The sequence below is a fragment of the Pyxicephalus adspersus genome, chromosome 11 (genome assembly GCF_032062135.1).
Source record: "Pyxicephalus adspersus chromosome 11, UCB_Pads_2.0, whole genome shotgun sequence".
NCBI classification, from domain to species: domain Eukaryota; kingdom Metazoa; phylum Chordata; class Amphibia; order Anura; family Pyxicephalidae; genus Pyxicephalus; species Pyxicephalus adspersus.
Window position 1 is genome coordinate 20,063,882 of NC_092868.1, and position 19,849 is coordinate 20,083,730.

The 19,849-nt window shown below is 39.2% G+C and overlaps 1 protein-coding gene across 14 annotated transcripts in view; it reads left to right on the top strand.

Moving 5' to 3' along the window:
* PPFIA3 (PTPRF interacting protein alpha 3) overlaps window positions 1-19,849 on the top strand; it is a 511,511-nt gene that overhangs the window by 177,257 nt on the left and 314,405 nt on the right. For all 14 annotated transcript variants that reach the window (XR_011922901.1, XR_011922900.1, XR_011922902.1 and 11 more), the window contains 2 exons: window positions 14,068-14,214; window positions 16,236-16,370. Coding sequence is in view for 11 of the 14 variants with exons in the window: in XM_072427377.1 (XP_072283478.1) it covers window positions 14,068-14,214; window positions 16,236-16,370 (282 nt within the window). In the remaining 3 variants the exon portion in view is untranslated. The remainder of the gene's footprint in view (window positions 1-14,067; window positions 14,215-16,235; window positions 16,371-19,849) is intronic.

The following is a 19,849-nucleotide window of genomic DNA, read 5'->3' on the forward strand; positions in this document are numbered from 1 at the left end:
TGAAGTTGTAATAGATAGATAATAGATAGATAAGTAAACAGGTAGACAGTGGAATAGCAATTGATATAGTGTATATTGACTTTGCTAAAGAATTTGACATAGTACCCCACAGATGGGTTATATGCAAATTAGAGTCAAAAGGTTTAAAAAAGTCAATCAGCAAATAGATAAAGAACTGGCTTAAAGACCACATCCAGAGAGTAATGATTAATGATTCATACTGTGAATGGTCTAAGGTTTTTAGTGGTTTGCCCCAGGGTTCAGTGTTGGGACCTTTACTGGTTTTACTGGTTTTTAAATATATTTTTTTATTTAGGTTGAACAGTAATAAACAACACATATATAAAGCTGTAACATATCAGAATAATGTGAGATAATTTAGACACTTTCACCAGAAACAAATGCACAAGATAATATTGCAATTCAGTAGTACAAATAATAAACATAAAAAAATCAGTGTTTCAAAGAATATGCACAGGGGCCCTTTGCTGTTTTACATCTTTGTATATGATTTAGAGTTTGGGATTAAAAGTATCATTTCTGTGTTTGGAGATGACACCAAACTATGTAATGGAATTAAGTCCATAGAGTACATGTCTATAATCTACGAGCAGACATGGGTGTACTGTTTGATTGGGCAGCCAAGTAGCAAATCACATTTAATATAAATAAATTTAAAGTTGCACTTGGGGGCTAACAACGTGCATGATTCTGTCTAAGGGGAATACATTTGGGGGAGTCAGGAAAGGAAAATGATCTGGGGCTTCTGGTAGATCAGACTTAATTACAGCATGCATTGCCAAGCTTCAATATCTAAAGCTAGCAAAGTACTTCCTTGTATCAAAAGAGTAATAGACTGCAGAGATGGAGACATAATCCTGCCCCTGTACAAAGCATTGGTCAGACCACATCTGGAATAGGCAGGTAATTTCAAAGAACAAAAGGGCACTCTGCATCTGGAGAAAAATAAGTTTAAGCTTTGCATAAGGAAGTGATTCTTCACTGTAAGGTTTGTGAAAATGTGAAATAGGCTCCCTCAGGAAGTAGTTTCAGCAACTACTATTGATTGCTTTAAGAAAAAGCTGGATGTATTTCTAGAAGCACAGAATATAACTGGGTATTAAGGCTTTAAGGTAAAGATAGCAGAGACCGTTGATCCAGGGAACATCCGATTGCCTCATGGAATCAGGAAGAATTTTTTTTTCTTTCCCCTGTTGAAACAAATTGTACCATGCGTTGTTTTGCCTTCCTCTGTATCAACTATGTCCATAGGATTTTATATCTGAGACTTGTTTTTTTCTCTAGTGGTTGAACTTGATTGAACTTGATTGACATGTCTTTTTTCAACTAAATATGGTTTAATTTACTCCAACATTTTACTTCAAAAATCCCTTCCTGATTTTTTGAGGCAATTGGATGTTTACTGCATCATCAGTCTCCGGTGCCATTTTTTAATACCCAGTTACATTTGTGTTCTAGAAAACCATCCAACCTATTCTATTGAGCATGCTAAAACTGCTTCCTGAGAGAGCCTATTTCACATTTGCGCAGACTGTACTGTAAAAATTCCTTCCTATTTAAATAATTCCTATTAAACTCTGTTTGCTTCAAATGCCCAGAGTGTTTTCTTTGCAATGACATTCATGACCTCAATGTGGACATTTTTCATATTTATATAGGGTGATCATACCCCACTCCTCCCAAACACCTCTTTTCAAAGAACAATAGATTTAGTTCAGCTAATCTCTCCTCATAGCTATGCTCCTCCACTCCTCTTATTAGTTTAGTTGCCTCTCTTTACTCCCTCTTCCACAATATCCTTTTTGTGAACTAGCCAAAGCATGGCCAAAATTTTTTGGCATATTCCAAATGAGGTCTGACTAATGCAATGTACAGGGACAAGATTATCTCAAACTCTGCAGTCTATATTTAGTTTCAATAAGTTTTTATTAAATTTTACAAAATAAAGGTAGACACTTAGAAATATAGCAATGCTGAGGTGTCAAACAATGTAGCAGCTCACAATATGTAAAAGAATAAAAAACAAAATGATGTAACAAATAATAAATTGTAACAGAACCATATCGCCCAAAACAGTGACATCATCATAAAACTCTGGATCCCGTTAGATATGGTAAGTTGATAAAAATCCCTGAGGCCAAAAGGACCACCAAGAAAAACCCAAAACACAAGACACCAACAATATAAAATCAGGGAAAAAAAGGGGCGAGGGGTTAGGTCGGACAATTGGCTAGGGTACACCTCTTGGAATTGTTCACCAAATCGTAAACCTGTAGTCATATAGATAGTAATGACCAATCCCAGCCAATGGGCCTACAATTTTCAATGCACGGAGTCCAAATCTTTTGAAATTTGGACACAGAATCATCCAAGTATAGCCCTCCTATTTATTATTATTATTATTATTATTATTAATAATATTAATATTAAACAGGATTTATATAGTGCGAACATATTGACCACCTGGGCGTTTCACTGATGTCTAGATTTCTGTACCAAAAGCGGTACACTGTTTTTCATGAAATTTTTTTTTTTAAATTGTAGACCTGTAACTTACAGAAGTATGTCTGAACAAGGGTCTAGTAGATATCATGAGTATAAAAAAGTTTGAAACACACAATCATGTAAAAAAAAAAAAAAAATTACTTTTAATATAATTTAAATAAAAACACAAAAATCAGCCTAAACAAGAATACATTAATACAAAAATACTGAAAACGCAATAATTCTGTATACTGTATAGTAATATATTTTTCTAAAACACCTCTCTAGTGTGGTAAATTTTAAAACAGAGTCCAACGTCACATACCTATAGATAAAACCACATAAATATATTTTGTATTTGATTGGATACAGGACTTTGTATTGACCCCCATCGACGGACGCACGCACGGACATCATCAGGAATCGCCGAGGGACGCGTACGCGAACGCTGGGTGTTCTAATTCTTTCCAAACATCCGTACTTCCATGCAAAAAGTGTTAAATTTTTTGCATGGAAATGTATTTTAGATTGTAGGCTATCATTCACCGAAATACTCAATAATTACTTATAATTCTCCGAATTACCGCATAACTCACCGAAATATGTCCAAAATTTTAAAAAAATTTATTAATAAAATTTTTTTTTATAAAACATGAAAAAAAAAATCTTTAAAAAAAAAACCTAAATAAAAAAATAGCGTATAATGTAATGTAATTGTACAGTAGCTTATATAATATATAATACAATTATATATATATTATATAAAGATTTCTTTGTATTGGACTCAAAACAGCTTTTTTGTATTGAGCTCAATACAAAGGTATTTGAATTTCCCGCCCCGCCTCCCGCACCAACGTCACCGGGAAACCCGGGAGAAGAAGGAAAGAAGAAGACGTGTCCGGAGGAGATGCGGGGACAAGGTAAGTAAATTCTTTCAGTTGTAATCCCATTGTCATACAATGTATGACAATCGGATTGCAATATAACGTTTGTTCAGGTTTTGAGAAAAGTTCAGGTTTAACACTTTTTGCAAGTGTTTTTACCGCGAACCAAGATCAGGTTTAACGGCCAGGTGGTTAAACAGCGCTGTTCATTAAAAAGGGGTTGCAAATGACAGGTGAATACAGACAGTGACACTGGAGGAGAGGACCCTGTCCCGAAGAGCTTACAATCTTGGAGGTGGGGGATATAACACACAATAGGAAGGGAGATATGTAGTGGTGGGAAGTGGTAATGCTTTCAAAAGACACAAGAAGATGGGTAGGCAAGTTTGAAAAAAATGGGTTTTAAGTGCTCTTTTAAATGAGCAGAAAGTAGAAGCAAGCCGAATAGAATGAGGAATACCATTCTAGAGAGTTGGGGCAGCTATAGAAAAGTCTTGGAGTCATGAGTGTGATGAGGTTATGGGTAAGGAAGTCAGTAGTAGGTCATTGGAGAAGCGAAGAGAACGGCTGGGGAATATTTTTTTACCAGGTCAGAAAGGTAAGTGGGACAAAAACTGTGGGGGGGATTTGGCAAAGGTAAAATGGAAGCCAAGGAGAGAACTATAAAGGGATGCAGCATAAGAAAAGCGGTGAGAAGGATGGATGAGTCTGGCTGCAGCATTCATAATAGATTGTAAAGGGAGAATGTCGGGTTAGTGGAATACCAGAGAGGAGGTTGTTATAGTAGTCTAGACGGAAGATAAAAGCGTGTACAAGGAGTTTGGTGGTTTCTGGGGACAGATAGGGGTGGATTTTGGAGATGTTGCGTAGGTGAAAGTGACAGGACTTGGAAATGTTCTGAATATGGGGGTAAATGAGAGGGCAGAATCAAAGGTGACAGAGAGGAGGATGTTACAGTAGTCCAGACGGAAGTAAAGAGCGTGTATAAGGAGGTTTGGTGGTCCTTGGGGACAGATATGGGCGAATTTTGGAGATGTTGCGTAGGTGAAAGTGACAGTACCTGGAAATGTTCTGAATATTGGGGTAAATGACAGGGCAGAATCAAAGGTGACAGCAAGAAAACGTCCTAGGTTGAGTTTCAGAAATCTGTCAGACATCCATGATGAGATGACTGACAGGCAGCATGAAACCTTATCCAGGACTGAGAGAGACAGGTCAGGGAAGGACAGATAGATTTGAAAGTCATCAGCAAACAGTTGGTACTGTAAACCAAAGGAGGATATTAGACTACCGAGAAATGAGGTGTACAGAGAAAAGAGAACTGGTCCAAGGACTGACCCTTGGGGAACACAACATCAAGGAGAATAGGTATTGCCATTGAAAAAAACTTGACAAAGATCAGACCGATAGGAAGGAAACCAAGAGAGAGCAATGTTACTGATGACAATGGGGCCCATGATTTGTATTAGAAGGGGGTGATCAACAGTGTCAAAAGCAGAGGAAAGATCAAGGAGAAGGTGGAGGGAAAAATTGACCTGAGACTTCGCTCTGATGAGGTCATTGGCCACTTAAGTAAGGGCTGTTACCATGGAATGGCCAGTTTGACAGCCAGACTGGAGGGGGTCAAGGAGAGAGTTGGTGCTCAGGTAATCGGTTAGTCTTTTGTAGACAAGGCGCTCAAGAAGTTTGAAAACATAGGGGAGAAGGGAGATAGGATGGTAGCTAGGAGGTATGGAAGGGTCTAGTGAGGGTTTCGTCAGGATAGGGAGAGTAATGGCATGTTTGAAAGCGGAGGAGTAGATACTAGTAGAAAGGGAGAGGTTGAATAGTTTGGTTAGGGAGGGGACCAGGGTGGGGGAATGGGCACGGAGTAGATCAAAGAGGATTGGGTCAAGCAGACAGGTAGTAGATAGTGATGATGAGAGAAGGAAGGAGACTTCATCCACAGTAACAGGGCTGAGGGAGGCCAGTGATGATTTACAGGTGGAAGGGGTGGATATGGTTGGAGTGGTCCGGTGAGCAGAGACATCATGTCTTATTTTGGCCATTTTATTTCTAACGTAGGTGGCAATGTCTTGGGCAGAGGAGGTTGTAGTGAGGAAAGCAGGTGTGGGGTTTAGGAGGGAGTCAATTGTTGAGAAGAGTCTACATGGGTTGGAAGCTTGAGAGGAAATGATAGCGACAGAAATAAATTTGCAGTCCATGAGGACAGTGCTGAGGACAGTGCTCCGCTGCACGAACAGCCTTTTGTATATGTTTTGTGTGATTGTTGTGCCAAGCTCAGAGGTTAGCAGGATGGGGGTAGTGAAACGTGGCAGGGGCAACTTTATCCAGAGCCACAGAAAGAGTGTGCTTGAACCGAGTGGCAGATTTACCTGGAGATGTGATTTTAGAGAGGGTGGGGGTTAGGGACGTAAGGCAGTTTGAGAATAGGTCATAGTCCAGGTTACGAATAGCTCTCTGCCATTGACTAGTTCTGGGATGTGGCAAAGGGGGCCAAGAGTTTGTTAGGTTAAAGGTGATTAGATTGTGATCAGAAAGGGGAAATAGCGAGTTGTCAAGGAGGGTGAGGTTGCAGAGTTTAGAAAATACCAGGTCTTAAGTTTGGTGATGTGTGTGGGGCCATTTATGTTCTGCGTGAGTCCAAAGGAGTAGGTAATGGGGAGCATTTTGGCTGAGGAAAGATGGTTGGGCTAATCCACTGCAACATTAAAGACACCAAGGATGAGGGTGGGCAGGTCATGGAAAATAATTAGTGGGATCAAAGCTGCAAAGTTATCCATAAATTGTGATACTGGGCTGGGGGGCGGTAGACAACAGCATGCAACGCCAAGCTGCAATATCTAAAGGTTTTTTTTTGCCTTCCTCTGTACCAACTCTGTCTTATAGGGTTTTATATCTGGTATATGTTTATTTCCCTCGTGGTTGAACTTGATGGACTTATGACTTTTTTCAGCCTAACCTACTATGTAACTATGTAACAATGATGGGTAGGGGGCAGAAAAGATGAACGAAGTAGACTTTAAAAAAGATGAAAATGAGAGGGGGGGGGGGGGGGGTGGAAGGACTCTGTATGTACAGTTAGGTAGGAGAATGAGACCCACAGCACCCCCTACTCTGTTGCCAGGTCTAGGGGTATGTGTTAAGTGCAAGCCTCCAAAGGGGAGATAACCAGCAAAGGCAGAGTCTGAGTAAGAAAGCCAAGTTTCAGTGAGAGCCAGGAAGTTTAAAGATTTAGAGAGGAAAAGGTTGTGTATACAAGGTAATTTATTGCCAACAGATCTAGCATTCCTTAGACTGTCAGAGAAGGGGGTTAGGAACTTATGGGTAGGGTGAATGTGGATGAGGTTAGGAGGAGGGAGTATTTTGCTAAAGGGGAGGGAATAGAGAAGCTATGGGGAGGACCAGGGTTGGGTGAGATGTCACCAGAAAGTAGCAGTAAAGAAAAAAGGTGCAGGAGAGTGAAGAAGCACAGAGACAGTGCCCCTGATTCATCAAGCAAAATCGGATTATCGGTCGCGCATTCGTATTAGCGATCCGGAATCGTGCGCGATCGCGCTATTCAACAACCGGAAAAGCTCGCGCACGGAGCCGCGCTTATCCGACAGCTTTATCGCGCTTCCAGCGATCGCGGATTTCAATGATGAATCAGGGGCAGTGAGTTAACAGACTGTGTAGGAGAGGAAATAGAGCCAGCAAAGAGAGTGCAGGGTGAATAATACATTTTACCAGATAATTGTGAACCGAATGAGTATGTGAAACAATGTGGCAAACATTCCCTGAGAGCAGGTCTTGTAAAATGGGTTGTAGTGAGGCTTATAAGCTTGTTGAGGTCCAGGAGTGGGATATGATGAGTCCGTCACAGAGATGGCTTGGTGAAATACCAGTTCAGAATGGCAGCAGAAGAAGTTGTGTTGGAGTCCAGGTGGATGAGTCAGTCCAAAGGCAAGAGATGGGAGTTGCAGAGTGTAATTGTATGTCAAATTCTGTTTCAATTCCTGCTTCAATTCCCTGGATTTATTCCCATTGCACTTATAATTTAGCACTTAAGATTTGGGCACGTGACCAGGGTCCCCATGTGACCTTGCCTGCTGTTTAAATAATTTATTTAAATGAAGTCCTCAGGAAATGGGGTTCCTAACTTTTATCTATAATATGTGATTTCACATTTGATGGGAGCTGTTGACTGGTGTAGACACCCTGCTTTTAAGTAGTGGGTTCTACTGGAACAATCATTTAGTAGAATCCCACTATAGTCACTACTTTGGATTACTGATTCTTCCAACTTTACATAGTTACATAGTAGGGTAGGTTAAAAAAAGACATAAGTCCATCAAGTTCAACCACTAGAGAAATAAACATGTCCCAGATATAAAACCCTAAGAGACATGGTTGGTCCAGAGGAAGGCAAAAAAAAACCCTGGTACAACTTGCTTCAACAGGAGAAAAAAAATTCATCAGGTCCTGGTGCTTTGTCAACCTTATTTTGCTCCCAGCTGTTTCTCAGTCATATCAATTCTGAGCCATTGTGACTCATTTAAGGCAGTGACATTGCTATTACGAATTTGGACTTGAGCTCTGCCATTTTCCTTCATGTACACAGAGCTAAAAAAAAAAGTGTTTAGTAAATCTGCCTTGTCTTTATCCCCAGTTACCAACCTAGCAACATCCTTTAAGGGGCCTACAGGCTCAGATCTGAACTTTTTGCTATTAATATATTTGATCAGTTTTTGAGGGTTTGTCTTACTTTCCCTTGCAGTAAGTCTTTCTTTTTGAAGTTTTGCACATTTTATCTCCTTTTTATCTTTTTTTTAATATTTTTTATGTGTTTCAAATGATGAAGGTGATTCTTCATTTTTATATTTTTGGAATGCCCTTTTCTTGTTCCTTATGGCTTTTCTAACATCAGCAGTAAGCCACATAGGTTTTAATTTTAGCCTCCTACACTTATTACCCATTGGAATATATTTTTTAGTTTGCTTTTGTAGAACAGACTTCAAACATTCCCATTTCTGTTCTGTGTTCTTTGAGGACAATATTGTATCCCAGTCCAAGTCACAGAGAGCCGCCCTTAATAATGGAAAATTTGCTCTCTTAAAACTAAATGTTTTTATCTTTCCTGTTTTTGCTTCCTGTTTAAAGCTAACGTTAAATTAAATCATATTATGGTCACTGCTACCCAGATTCTCTTTTATATGCACATTTGTTATAAGCTCTGCATTGTTAGAAAGAACTAGGTCCAGCAGAGTATCATTTCTAGTTGGGGCTTTTATAAACTGTACCATAAAATTATCTTGTATTAAATTCACATATTTCCTCCCTTTTGCTGTTCCTGTAGTGGTATTACTCCAGTCAGTGTCAGGGTAGTTGAAATCTCCCATGATTAAAACACTTCCACTTTTTGCTGCTTGTTCTATCTGTGCTAGTATTTTATTTTCTATTTCCTCCTTAGCACTGGGGGGCCTATAGCAGACTCCAATCATTAATTGTGTGTTATTCAACCCCACATTCAACTCCACCCATAATGCTTCAACCTTGTTGCTTGTTCCATCCGCAATTTCTTCTTTCACATTCACTTTTTGATCACTTACATACAGACAGACACCAACACCCTTTTGTTTGGCTCTGTCTTTACGAAAGAGAGTATACTCAGGAATATTGACAGCCTTGTCATGCGAAGAACAAAGCCAGGATTCAGCAACCACCTTTTAGATGCAAACCATCTCTGGCATACAGGTTGTACCCCAATGAAAAGTCAGCCCAGTGCTCTATGAACCAAACCCTTCCCTTCTTCACCAGGACTTAAGCCATGCGTTTAGATGCCCAAGCTCCTTCTGCCTTTCCTGTGTTTCGCATAGCACAGGCAATATTCCAGAGAACCTAACCTTAGAGGTCCTTTACTTCAATTTGAAACCTAGTTCCTTAAACTGACTTTTAAAGATCCTCCATCTTCAATTTATATTGTCATTAGTTCTAACATGGACCAAGACAGCTGGGTCCTGTCCAGCCCCTCCCAGTAATTTGTCCACTTGTTCCACCACATGCCGAACCCTGGCACCAGGGAGACAGCAAACCATTCGGTTGAAGGGATCTGGACCACAAACTATTCTATCAGTCTTCCTGATGATAGAATCCCCTATGACAACCAATTGTCTTTTCCTTCCTGCGCTTCCCTCCCCCCACCACAACTAGATGTGCTGCTCTCCCGGCTGTTAGGGGTAGCAGTAACATCTAAAGTTGCCACCACTGGGTCTGCCACCTGCACATCTTCACATAACTTTGCAAACATGTTGGGGTGCTCAAACGCCGGGTTGGCCTTCCTTTTCTGGGTGCCCCTACCACTCCCTCTAGTTACATTAACCCAACTCTCTACATGCTCATCCTGATTAACCTCTCCACCCTCCACATCTAAGCAATTACCTGCCTGCTCAGTGAGCAGGAGACCCCTCTCAAGGTGATCCAGTGATTTCAGTGTTGCAATGTGCTTCTCCAGTTCTCCAATGCGAGATACCAGAAAGGCGACTTGCTCACATCTGTCACAGTGGTATTCACCTAGGATCTGTTGCTCCATGTGTGCATACATGTGGCAGACCACTCCACCTTGCGACCACTCATCTTCCCAGTAACAATGTTTGTTCGTTTACAAGGAGTTATAAACGTTTACTTACAGTTTGTGGATACTATAAGGATTTAACTCCTTTTGTTTTCAAACTACTGTTTTTTCTAACTCCACTTTAAAAAGCCACTGGTTTCACAAGTCAAACATTGAGCAAGCTCAAAAGAGTGCAACAGGAATTTAATTCACATGTGAAGCCTTGACCACTCCCCTTTGGAGGTCAGCAAGGAAAAAAAAGCTGTTAAAACAAAACTGACAGTCAAGCAAAAAAAAAAACTGTTTAAGGCTTAGTCTACACGGACTGTTTCCCCAGCGTTTAACCTGAGGCTTTTAAAGCCCATGTTTGAAGTCCCCATGCATTCCAATGGGCTAATCTACACCAGAACGTTTCCTTCAGACACGTTTTTGAGCTTTATTTTAAACGTTGCTTGCAACGTTTAAAAAATTAAAACGCTGGTAAATCGCGGGAAAACGCGTCCATTGATTTTAATGGGTGCGTTTTCCTGCGTTTATGCATGCTAGAAATTGTCAATAAAAAAGCTTCCATTGATTTCAATGGAGGCTTTTACAAACGTTTTAACAATAGCCTGTTTCCTGTGTCACTATTTCATGTGTCATGCATGAATAATTACATGTACTATGCTGTTAAAAATTAACACCTATGCCTGGCACGTGTGAAATTGTCTGCCATTGTGTTTGCTTTTGGTGCTTTTCACACCTGCAAATGATGCCATTCATTATCACTTGTGTGTAGTCATTGTCTTTAATTGTGCTTCACTTTGCACTCTTTTCACTCTATTCTGTGTATACTGTTACATTTGTCACTGTACTGTTGCATGATCACATTATCACATGTATGCAGGGATGTATGTACTTCCTGTACTTGCAGAAATCACTGCCCAGGGTCACAGTTTGCATTTCTACCAAGTGCTAAAACGCTTGTAGAATCGCGGTAAAACGCGATAAAACGCGGATAAACGCGGCATAGACGTTTTTCAGCTTTTCCCAGCATTTAAAAAAACGTTTTAAAACGTTAAAATAAGTGCATAAAAACGCTTATAAACTCAGTAGGAACGTTTACATGCCTTTTTACAAAACGTCCATGTAGACCCAGCCTAAAGCAAAACTGAGACAAGCAAACACAACCAACCAATCAAACAGACACCACTCCCAAATGCACAATATGCACAATATCAGCCTCCTGTTTTTTTCTAACTTCACTTGATTAAAAGTCCACTTGTTTCACAAGCCAAACAGTGAGCAAACTTAGATATTAAGTGCCATGCCAGAATAAGATCCTTGTAAGAAGTTTATACTGGTCACCACCCTTTCACACACCCACACCAGGGCAGGAACTGTTCACAATCACAGGCAGTGAGTCCTACTATATACTGAGGTTTTATTGACATGCTGGGTAGGGATTGCAGTGTAAGTGCTATATCAATCACTAGATCTCCCCTATGCCCATTTCTGTTGCTGGATGCCACCACAAGAGCGATGAATACTAACAATTAATCAGAATCAGTACAGGAGACCTGCAAAACATAAATGCATGTATAATAATTTGCAAACTTTTAAAATACAATAAAAATGGAAGTGACTGTGTCACTTTTTCAGTATAAAATGAATAAATACGACTCGGCACCTACCCTTTTCTGGCCATATGTGCCAGTTAGGGACTAGTAGATCCCTAGATTTACTAGGGACTAGTAAAAATCACATTTAGCAAAATTCAGTTTTCTAATAGCCTTTATTACCTTTAGGTTTTTATGCTTCAGTCAATCTACTTCTTATCAATTGCTACCAAATAAAAAAGTATTCAAGTATCCTAAAGCACTTTGCCCTATGTATACTATATGTCCTAAATTTAAATAAATAAATATATATATATATATATATATATATATATATATATATCATATGTAATAGATTATTAGATGAAGACAAGAATGTTTTTCTATCTATATTGGTATAGAATGTAGTTTCCACTGGATGGTGTAGTACATCATCCATCTATAGATTAGCCAATTGGAACCAGCTGTGCTAGTGGTGCTGCTACTACTACTACTACTACTACTGCCACTTCTACTTGTGGAAGCAGTGTTTCCTTCTGCAATGTCTCCTGTGGTGTGGGGGTGCCATCTTGGAGGTCCCTGGGCTGCAGGTTTCTATTCGTTCAACGGAGAAAAAGTGTAGTAAACCAGCTTGCTGGAATAACCACACTGATCTGGGTTCCTTCTTGAAGAGAGGTATAGAAGAGGTGGTGAGCTGGGTCAGAAGAAATGTAACCTAGGTACACTTCAGAGCTCCAGCGAGGTGCGTGCTGATGGAGCCATAATGTAGCCATGCTGCATTGCTACTGCTTACATTTATGAAAGCATAAGTCATTCCAAAAATAGTTCCCTTTTTGTTATTTTTTTCCCTCAGGCTCCATGTAGGCTTTTTTAAAGCATTAAAGATACGAAAAAATGCAATGCTTTCTTAGGTCTTTGCAGCTACTTTCAGACATCTGAAAAACACCTAGCAGGTACCACCCGTTACCATTCCTACCACTCCTGGCTCCTAGTAGTTGCCAGTAGGGAGTGATAAATGCCAGGGTTTTTCTCACAATGTGAACTAAGTTTGAATTATTACCTTACATCAACTGCACTATTACACCCCTAGACGTAATTAAACTCTTTACAAAACATGAGATACTAGGAAGTGGGGTCACAACACACGGGGACTGAACAGTTGGGACATAATACAAAAACAATGGAAAAATGGGATGTGCTAACAGGGAGGACGTTAAATAGTTGTAACTAAGTATAGGAGAAAGCTCACACAATTATAGGGGTTACTGGACACATATGATACAAAGAACTGGGAGCACAAAATGTGTTGTGTGTCACCCTGCTTTTTTTTTGACCATCCAACTATAGCTTCTTATGATTTGTATCGTCACTTATTGTGCACTAGCAGCCCTGACCTGGTGCTCCATTTGATGGTGTTATGTTAGATTTTTCTACCCTACATATTTTTCTCCCTAGAAGGATAGAAACTTCAAAGGTTAGACACTGGGCAGAAGAGGTAAGGTTAGGCAGTGGGTAGGAAAGATTAGGGTTGCGAAGTGGGTAGTTAGGTTACCCATCAAGAGAAGGGTTTGGGGTTAAGATGAAGCAGAACTATGGGATATTAGCACTGGTAGGCAAAATTTGATAGACTAGTTGCTCTTTCCTCCACATGGGGCCCTATTCAGTACACAGGTTTATCCTTGAATGCTATTTATGGCTGACTGACTTCAGACCACCATTAGCTGGATATTTGGTTTTGGGGTGGGGATTGGGCAGTTTCTAGAAAATTTACATACTATAAGGCCCAGAAATTCCCTTGCATAAATTCCCTGCATTTTGTATTTAGACAAAGCACTTGAGCAGTTTAAAACTTTGCATATGTATGAACGTTAAATAGGTTTATTATTGGTCAGTCAAAAATACAAACTGGTGTACAGTCAATGTGCCAAAAAGGCGTTTTAGCAAATAATCACCATCCTTAGTGGAAAGTGCCTAATTCTGGTGATGCCCCTTAATGTGGATATGAATCTGGCTATGTTTTTTAACACTCATCAGTTCTAAACTTATTTCCTGCCCTCCTACATTTGAAATCACAACAGAGAGCTGATTGCAGTACATTTCCAGATTGTATAGGCTTAACAAGAAAGAGAAAAAGAACTTAGAAAGTAAAGCAGTTTACCCATTTCAGATCGCTTTTTGTAAAAAGAACCTGTACCTAGAAGTATTAATGGTGTGACAAATCTATTTGAATTATATTGATCTATTTGAGAGAAGATTTCGACTTTAATGTCATTTTAACCCTAAACTCAGAGAAGGAAAAAAAAAACCCTTAGTACTTGGTAAAATATTGCAGAAAAAAGAATGCAAGTGGTATTCCTGGGGGAAAAGAAAATAATTGCATCTTGTGGTATTAGCTCTTAGCTTATGCTTTCGCCTTTACACATTTATGCTGTTTCTGTAAAGATTCTGTTCCCTTTATAAAAGATTTTTGTTTTTCTTCTAACTTTAGGCTCTAGCGCAACGGGAGGATATGGAGGAGCGAATCACCACCTTGGAGAAACGTTATCTGAGCGCACAGAGGGAAGCCACATCACTTCATGATGTCAATGACAAGTTGGAAAATGATCTTGCCAGTAAAGAATCACTCTACAGACAGGTAAGATAAACAATGACTGAAAACACTGTCCCAAAATGACAAAACATAGTGTCTACTTAAATGTAGTACAGCCCAGTGTTGTGCTTTGAAGCCCAATATAAGGCCTTTTCAGTAAATGTTGGTTAGTGGTAGAGCAACGTGTGAAATTGCACTTCAAAAAAAAAAAAAAGTGTAGACTTGGCCAGTAATCTTGCTTGTTTTTTGAATGTGCAATTGTTTCTTGAATATTTTGGGAGCTGATGAAAGTTGGGATATTTTCTTTGCAACAAAGATTTAAAAAACAACAGATACATCGACTTTTTGTAAGGCCCTGGTCCAGCGCCAGTGCTCACCAGACACCAGTCCCCCACTCTAGCTCTGCTCTCTTCACCTATAGCAAGCCCCCATTCTGCCTCAAGAGGCTAGTTGTGTTGTCTTAGCATCCTGCGCAAAGGATGGCATCTGGGGAAGGACTGATAGATAACGCAATACTGGGGAGTACAGCAGAGACAAGTCCAGAAAAAAGAACCAGAGGTCGTACATAGATAATCTGTCCAGCAAGGGAGGTATCCAAGGTTTAAGACAAAAATAGAGTCAAGGTGACAGGCAAAGGTCAACCCAGGCAGCATACAATCTCATGGTCAGGAAACAGGTGGAATCAGCAACAGTAAACAAAGCAACATTAGGCCAACAAGGTACACACCAGCAGCAGGTCAGAAGGTTTAGTACTACAACTAAAAATTGATGACTGTGAACAGAAAGGCTATAAAATCTTAGCAGCCAATAGCATGGCAGGATGATTCTAGGGACTAATATGCTCCTAAAACCCCCTCTAGATATGAAGAGCCTCAAAGTATCTGCTTGAAATGCTGAAAGGGCACATCTCTAAAAGTAAGCAGGAGATGCTGCTGTTCTTCTTGCTGGTGGAATAAACAGGCTGTGATACTAGCCTGATACTGGGATTGCTGGCCAGTAGGCATCTTCTGACACATAAAGTTTACAAACTCCCATAAAACACCCTAATGTCCTAATTATCCTAAATCTGCAATTGATATGTAGAAAAGTGAAAAACATTTAAAGAAACATTGCCATTTTCATCTTAAAGAGAATATTTTTGAAAGTTTGCTTTCTGATAGTCCATCAGTGGGACAATATGGAGAAAACAGGAGACAGTAGAGGCGATATCCACATGGAATTATGTAGAGGCTGCTTACAAACCATATCCTCAGTATTCTACTAGTTCCCTTTTAAATAATATTTACGTTATGTTTGCAATAATTCCTACAACATATCTGTGATATTGTTAGTCATTTTTGTAGAGAAAACCCAGTTTTTACTTTTTCTATATGGAAAAAAAATCAAACTAGGAATATCAGATATGTAGAAATGATTAGTTAAAACAACTTTCATTCAACAAATTCATGACTGCAAATAAATTAATTGATAATTTCCACAAATGCCTGAGCCCTCTGTTTATAGCCATTGCCCTAGAATCACTTTCACAGTTCATAGCAATCTACCACCACCTTAACTGTCTCAGAATAATCTTTATTTTAGCAAGCCTGTTCCCTGGGCATTGGTTTTGACCCTGTGAGAAGCCCTGCTTAATCCTCTCAACTTTATAATTTTTCTTTATATTTTCTCAATTATGTGAACGAGTGCAAATGCAAAGGTTGCAATATCCCTAACCTTTCTTGTTCTGGAATTAGCATACTTTTACATATTTGTTTTGCCTGTGTTTTTGGTTGTTATGGAAATTCATGTGATTGTTATCCTAGTTGAGCAAGAAAAAAATGGTGGAGCATCAATATTTGCACACATTAGATATTTGTTAATATCAGATTAACTGCTTTATAATACATCTCTTGCTGCATAAGCTTGATCCCTGCTTATGTAGCCACTCACTTCATAATTTGGAAACTGTGCTTTGGCCACAGAATTAGACTTCCTTGTTTATGTGTAGTTACAATCCTAGGGTTGTTTTTTGGTGGGTATTGGCTATTGACATTTTTAAAACAATTTATTTGCAACTCCCAATTCAGAGTGAAGAGAAGAACCGACAGCTCCAGGAGTGGCTTGAGGATGCCAAACAGAAATTACAGCAAACCCTGCAGAAGGCGGAGACTCTTCCAGAGATTGAAGCTCAGCTGGCCCAGAGAGTGGCAGCACTTAGCAAGGTATGCATATCTACATTACTGTCTAATCAGAACTCACAATAGGACGATGCCAACAAATGTTATATATTTAAGGGGTTGCTCGTAGTAACAGGCTTATAGCAGCTGCCTGTATCACCTAGTAACTTTTATGGATGCCCTTTTTCCAAGCAAAATATAAATGTAAATCACTAGTGTAGATAGTGTATTGTATCTTTAATTAAAGCTTAATTCTAAAATTACAACTATAGAATATTTAATGTACGTCATATTTACACAAATTCATACCTCCTGCCACATCCTAACTCCGTTCATAAAATGAAGGAATTCTCCCAAGCACACAATGAGCTAGTAGATGCTCATGAAGACCACGAGTCTGACTTTCACTGGATCAAACAAAAAAATCACAGGAGTATCGCGCTAATAAAAATATTCTCAAATTTAGAAGCATACCTGAATGAATCTCTCATTCAGAATTAACAGCATTCCTCACTACTTTTCTTAAAAATCTGATGCCTACAGCTTCTTCTCGTTGACAGAGCACATAGAATCCTCAATCTAAATTTCTTCCCGCAAGATAATCCAAGAGATATCTTAGCTCGCATACACTTTTCTCACTTTTCTCATTATATCTGAATTATTTCTCAGGATATCAATGGAAAAAGAACGGTATACCAAAAAAGGATGGGGGGGTCTAACTAAGTCTAGGTGATCCTAAATTGTGCTAAGCCTCATAAATTTCCAATATGATAAGAAGAACAAGAAAGAAGGAAAGGAGGATTTTTTTTGGCAATGTGTTGAAGAAGATAAAAACACCAACTTTTCATTACAATAATATACACATTCACATAATGAACAATAAAACATAGCAAAAATTAGAAAAGATCAATGTCTCATTACACTCATTGTATGGTGCCAGTAATTGTGTTTCACATACTATTGAGTTTATAATACCTCAAAGTTTATCTCTCAACTCAAGTTCACACTGGGTACTTTTCATTATTACTAAATTGAAAGATATTTTTATATCAAAAACCCTTAAGCCTTTGATATTATTGCAAAAAGAGTATGGCCTGCCCCATGGAGAACATTTCTCTTATTTAAAGATAAAATATTTAATCAAAACAACTCCAATGATCCCTAAGATCATGATGGATGTGTCTATAAGCACACATTTTTTTTAAATTCACCCCCAACGGTAAAGTATATCAAGATTTTATAATGTCCTCAGTTATAATAGAGATTTTCACTAACCTTCACTATGCAAAAATGATCTAGAGACCTTGGTAAGAATTTTTCCCCCTACTCCTGTTCTAGGTCCCTTTAAAGAATCGTATAAAGCTACTAGGTGTGAAAACCATTGGGACGTTTTCCAATGAATTCTCAATCAATGGTATCTCACCCCCTACAAATGATCTACATTTTTTTCCAACCACTCTGCACATTGTTGGAGAGAGTGTGGCACTACAGGCTCACTCTCACACCTAATTTGGTTCTGTAAATCCATCAAATCCTTTTGAATTTTCCAGTTGATTTCTGAACTAGCCTTTCTACAGATCGCGCCCACCCCGGAATTAGCGATACTCAATCTTACTAATGAACAACTCCCAGGTACAATTAGCAAAATTACACATTACCAAACTGTGGAAGGATACTCGCACTCCTAATCACAATGGTGGGATAAAATCTAAATTTTGCTGCGCATATAGGAAATTACTAGCATCAATGAACACGTAATACAATACTTTCCTGATTTAATGGGATATTTGGTTACAGCACCCATTATGCAATGTACAACATGAACTATTTCATATGGTGTATCAGTACATAATGTTTGTAATAGATTTGACTTGACTTGTTATTATTGATTGGTATTATTGTGACATCCTCTCCCCCTAGAACCCCATTCTTCTTCATTACCTGTCTTTCATCCACCTCTATTTCTTCCCTTATCCCTTGGTGTTTTATCTAACCATTCTTTCTCCCCCCACCTCTTTTGATCTTCTATTATCCTCTCTACTCTATATCTTTTCTTCACCCTTCTCCAAACCGTTCGCATCTGCACATTTTACTAACTGCACTCACTAAACTAACTTCATCCTGTCTTAATATTGGGCTAGCAATTTGCACAAACCGATTTTATTTCCTGCATAAAATTTGCCGCAGCCCAGGGGAAGGGGGAGGACAGATGTCATATCCACACTGCTTTGCTAATCTCAGCAGCTCTGCCTCCTGTCAGCACACTGGCTGAGAGTAGCAGAGCAGTGTAAGAGAGCTAGCGTACTGACAGGGGAGAGCAGAGTAGTGTAAGCCTGCTCTGTCATTCTCAGCAGTTCCTTCTCCTGTCATCATTTTGTCACTAGCTGCAGAGCAGTGTAAGGAGGGCCGCCGCCACTCCCGTTGCCTGCACTCCTGCCTCTTGTCATCTGCAGTCCCCAAATCACCAGTCCGTGGCCTGGGTGTTGGAAGACTCTGTTCTATAATGTAGCATAGAAAGAAATGTAAAACTCTCTTTAAATACAAAAAAATAAATGTTTGCCTGAATCACATTCTGTCTGTATTAACTAGATCATATGCAACAGCTATCCTCTCCCTCTCGGACATTGAGTTAAAAAATATATAGTTGAGTTCATTTCTGATTCTTTTGCTGTTGGAGTTAGATCATTTTTTCCAAAGTCTAAGCAGGAGGAACACTTTTTTTCAAGAGCTGTTTACTTGTGAATGTCTATTTGATGAAAAAGCATTTGAGAAGAGGCCCCAAATGCAGCTCTGTTTTTTCTGTCTGGAGCTATAAAAAAAATGGAGGCCCATTTTTCTAGGATTGTGTCTTTGGAGCATAATTAAGTGCCCACTTTTTCAAAGGGGAGCCTTGTGGAGCAATAGTATTTTTTTTAAATATTCTGGTTATTGTTATCTGCCATAACAGCATATTTCCTTACCTCTTAAAAGAGTTGCTGATCTTCCAGGCCAAGTTTGACGGCAAGTAATTCCCGCTTTCCTTTTTCTTTAAGAAGAAAAAAACACTGTCTAAGCTTTTCAGAACAGAACAGATACAACTCCTGCAACTGAAGCATCTACTTTGAGGAGGAAAGAATGTGGGGTATTATAATGAATCTAATCAGCAGCAGGATAATTATACTCTTTTTATGATTAGCTTAGTTAGCCACTGGAGACCAGACTTTACAGTTAGGGCATGTTGAACTGTGCTTCTAAAAAGTAGCTTTTAAACTCTCCTGGAAACTTACTCTTTAATCACAGCAAGGCTTCCAGGATCGTTTCTGGAAAAAAATGCCTGCTTTTGCAAAAGGGGCATAAGGAATTATCCTTCTTTAAAAAAAAATAATATTACATGCTTTTGCAGGTAACAAATACAACTTTCTTTTGCCTGTCCGGGATATAATCTAATATGACTTTAGGTCAGGTTCACTTGTGTGTAGTGACACATTACTGAATTTGTTATCAGATGGTAAGGCAAGTAAAATGCATACGCTCTGGTGCCATTT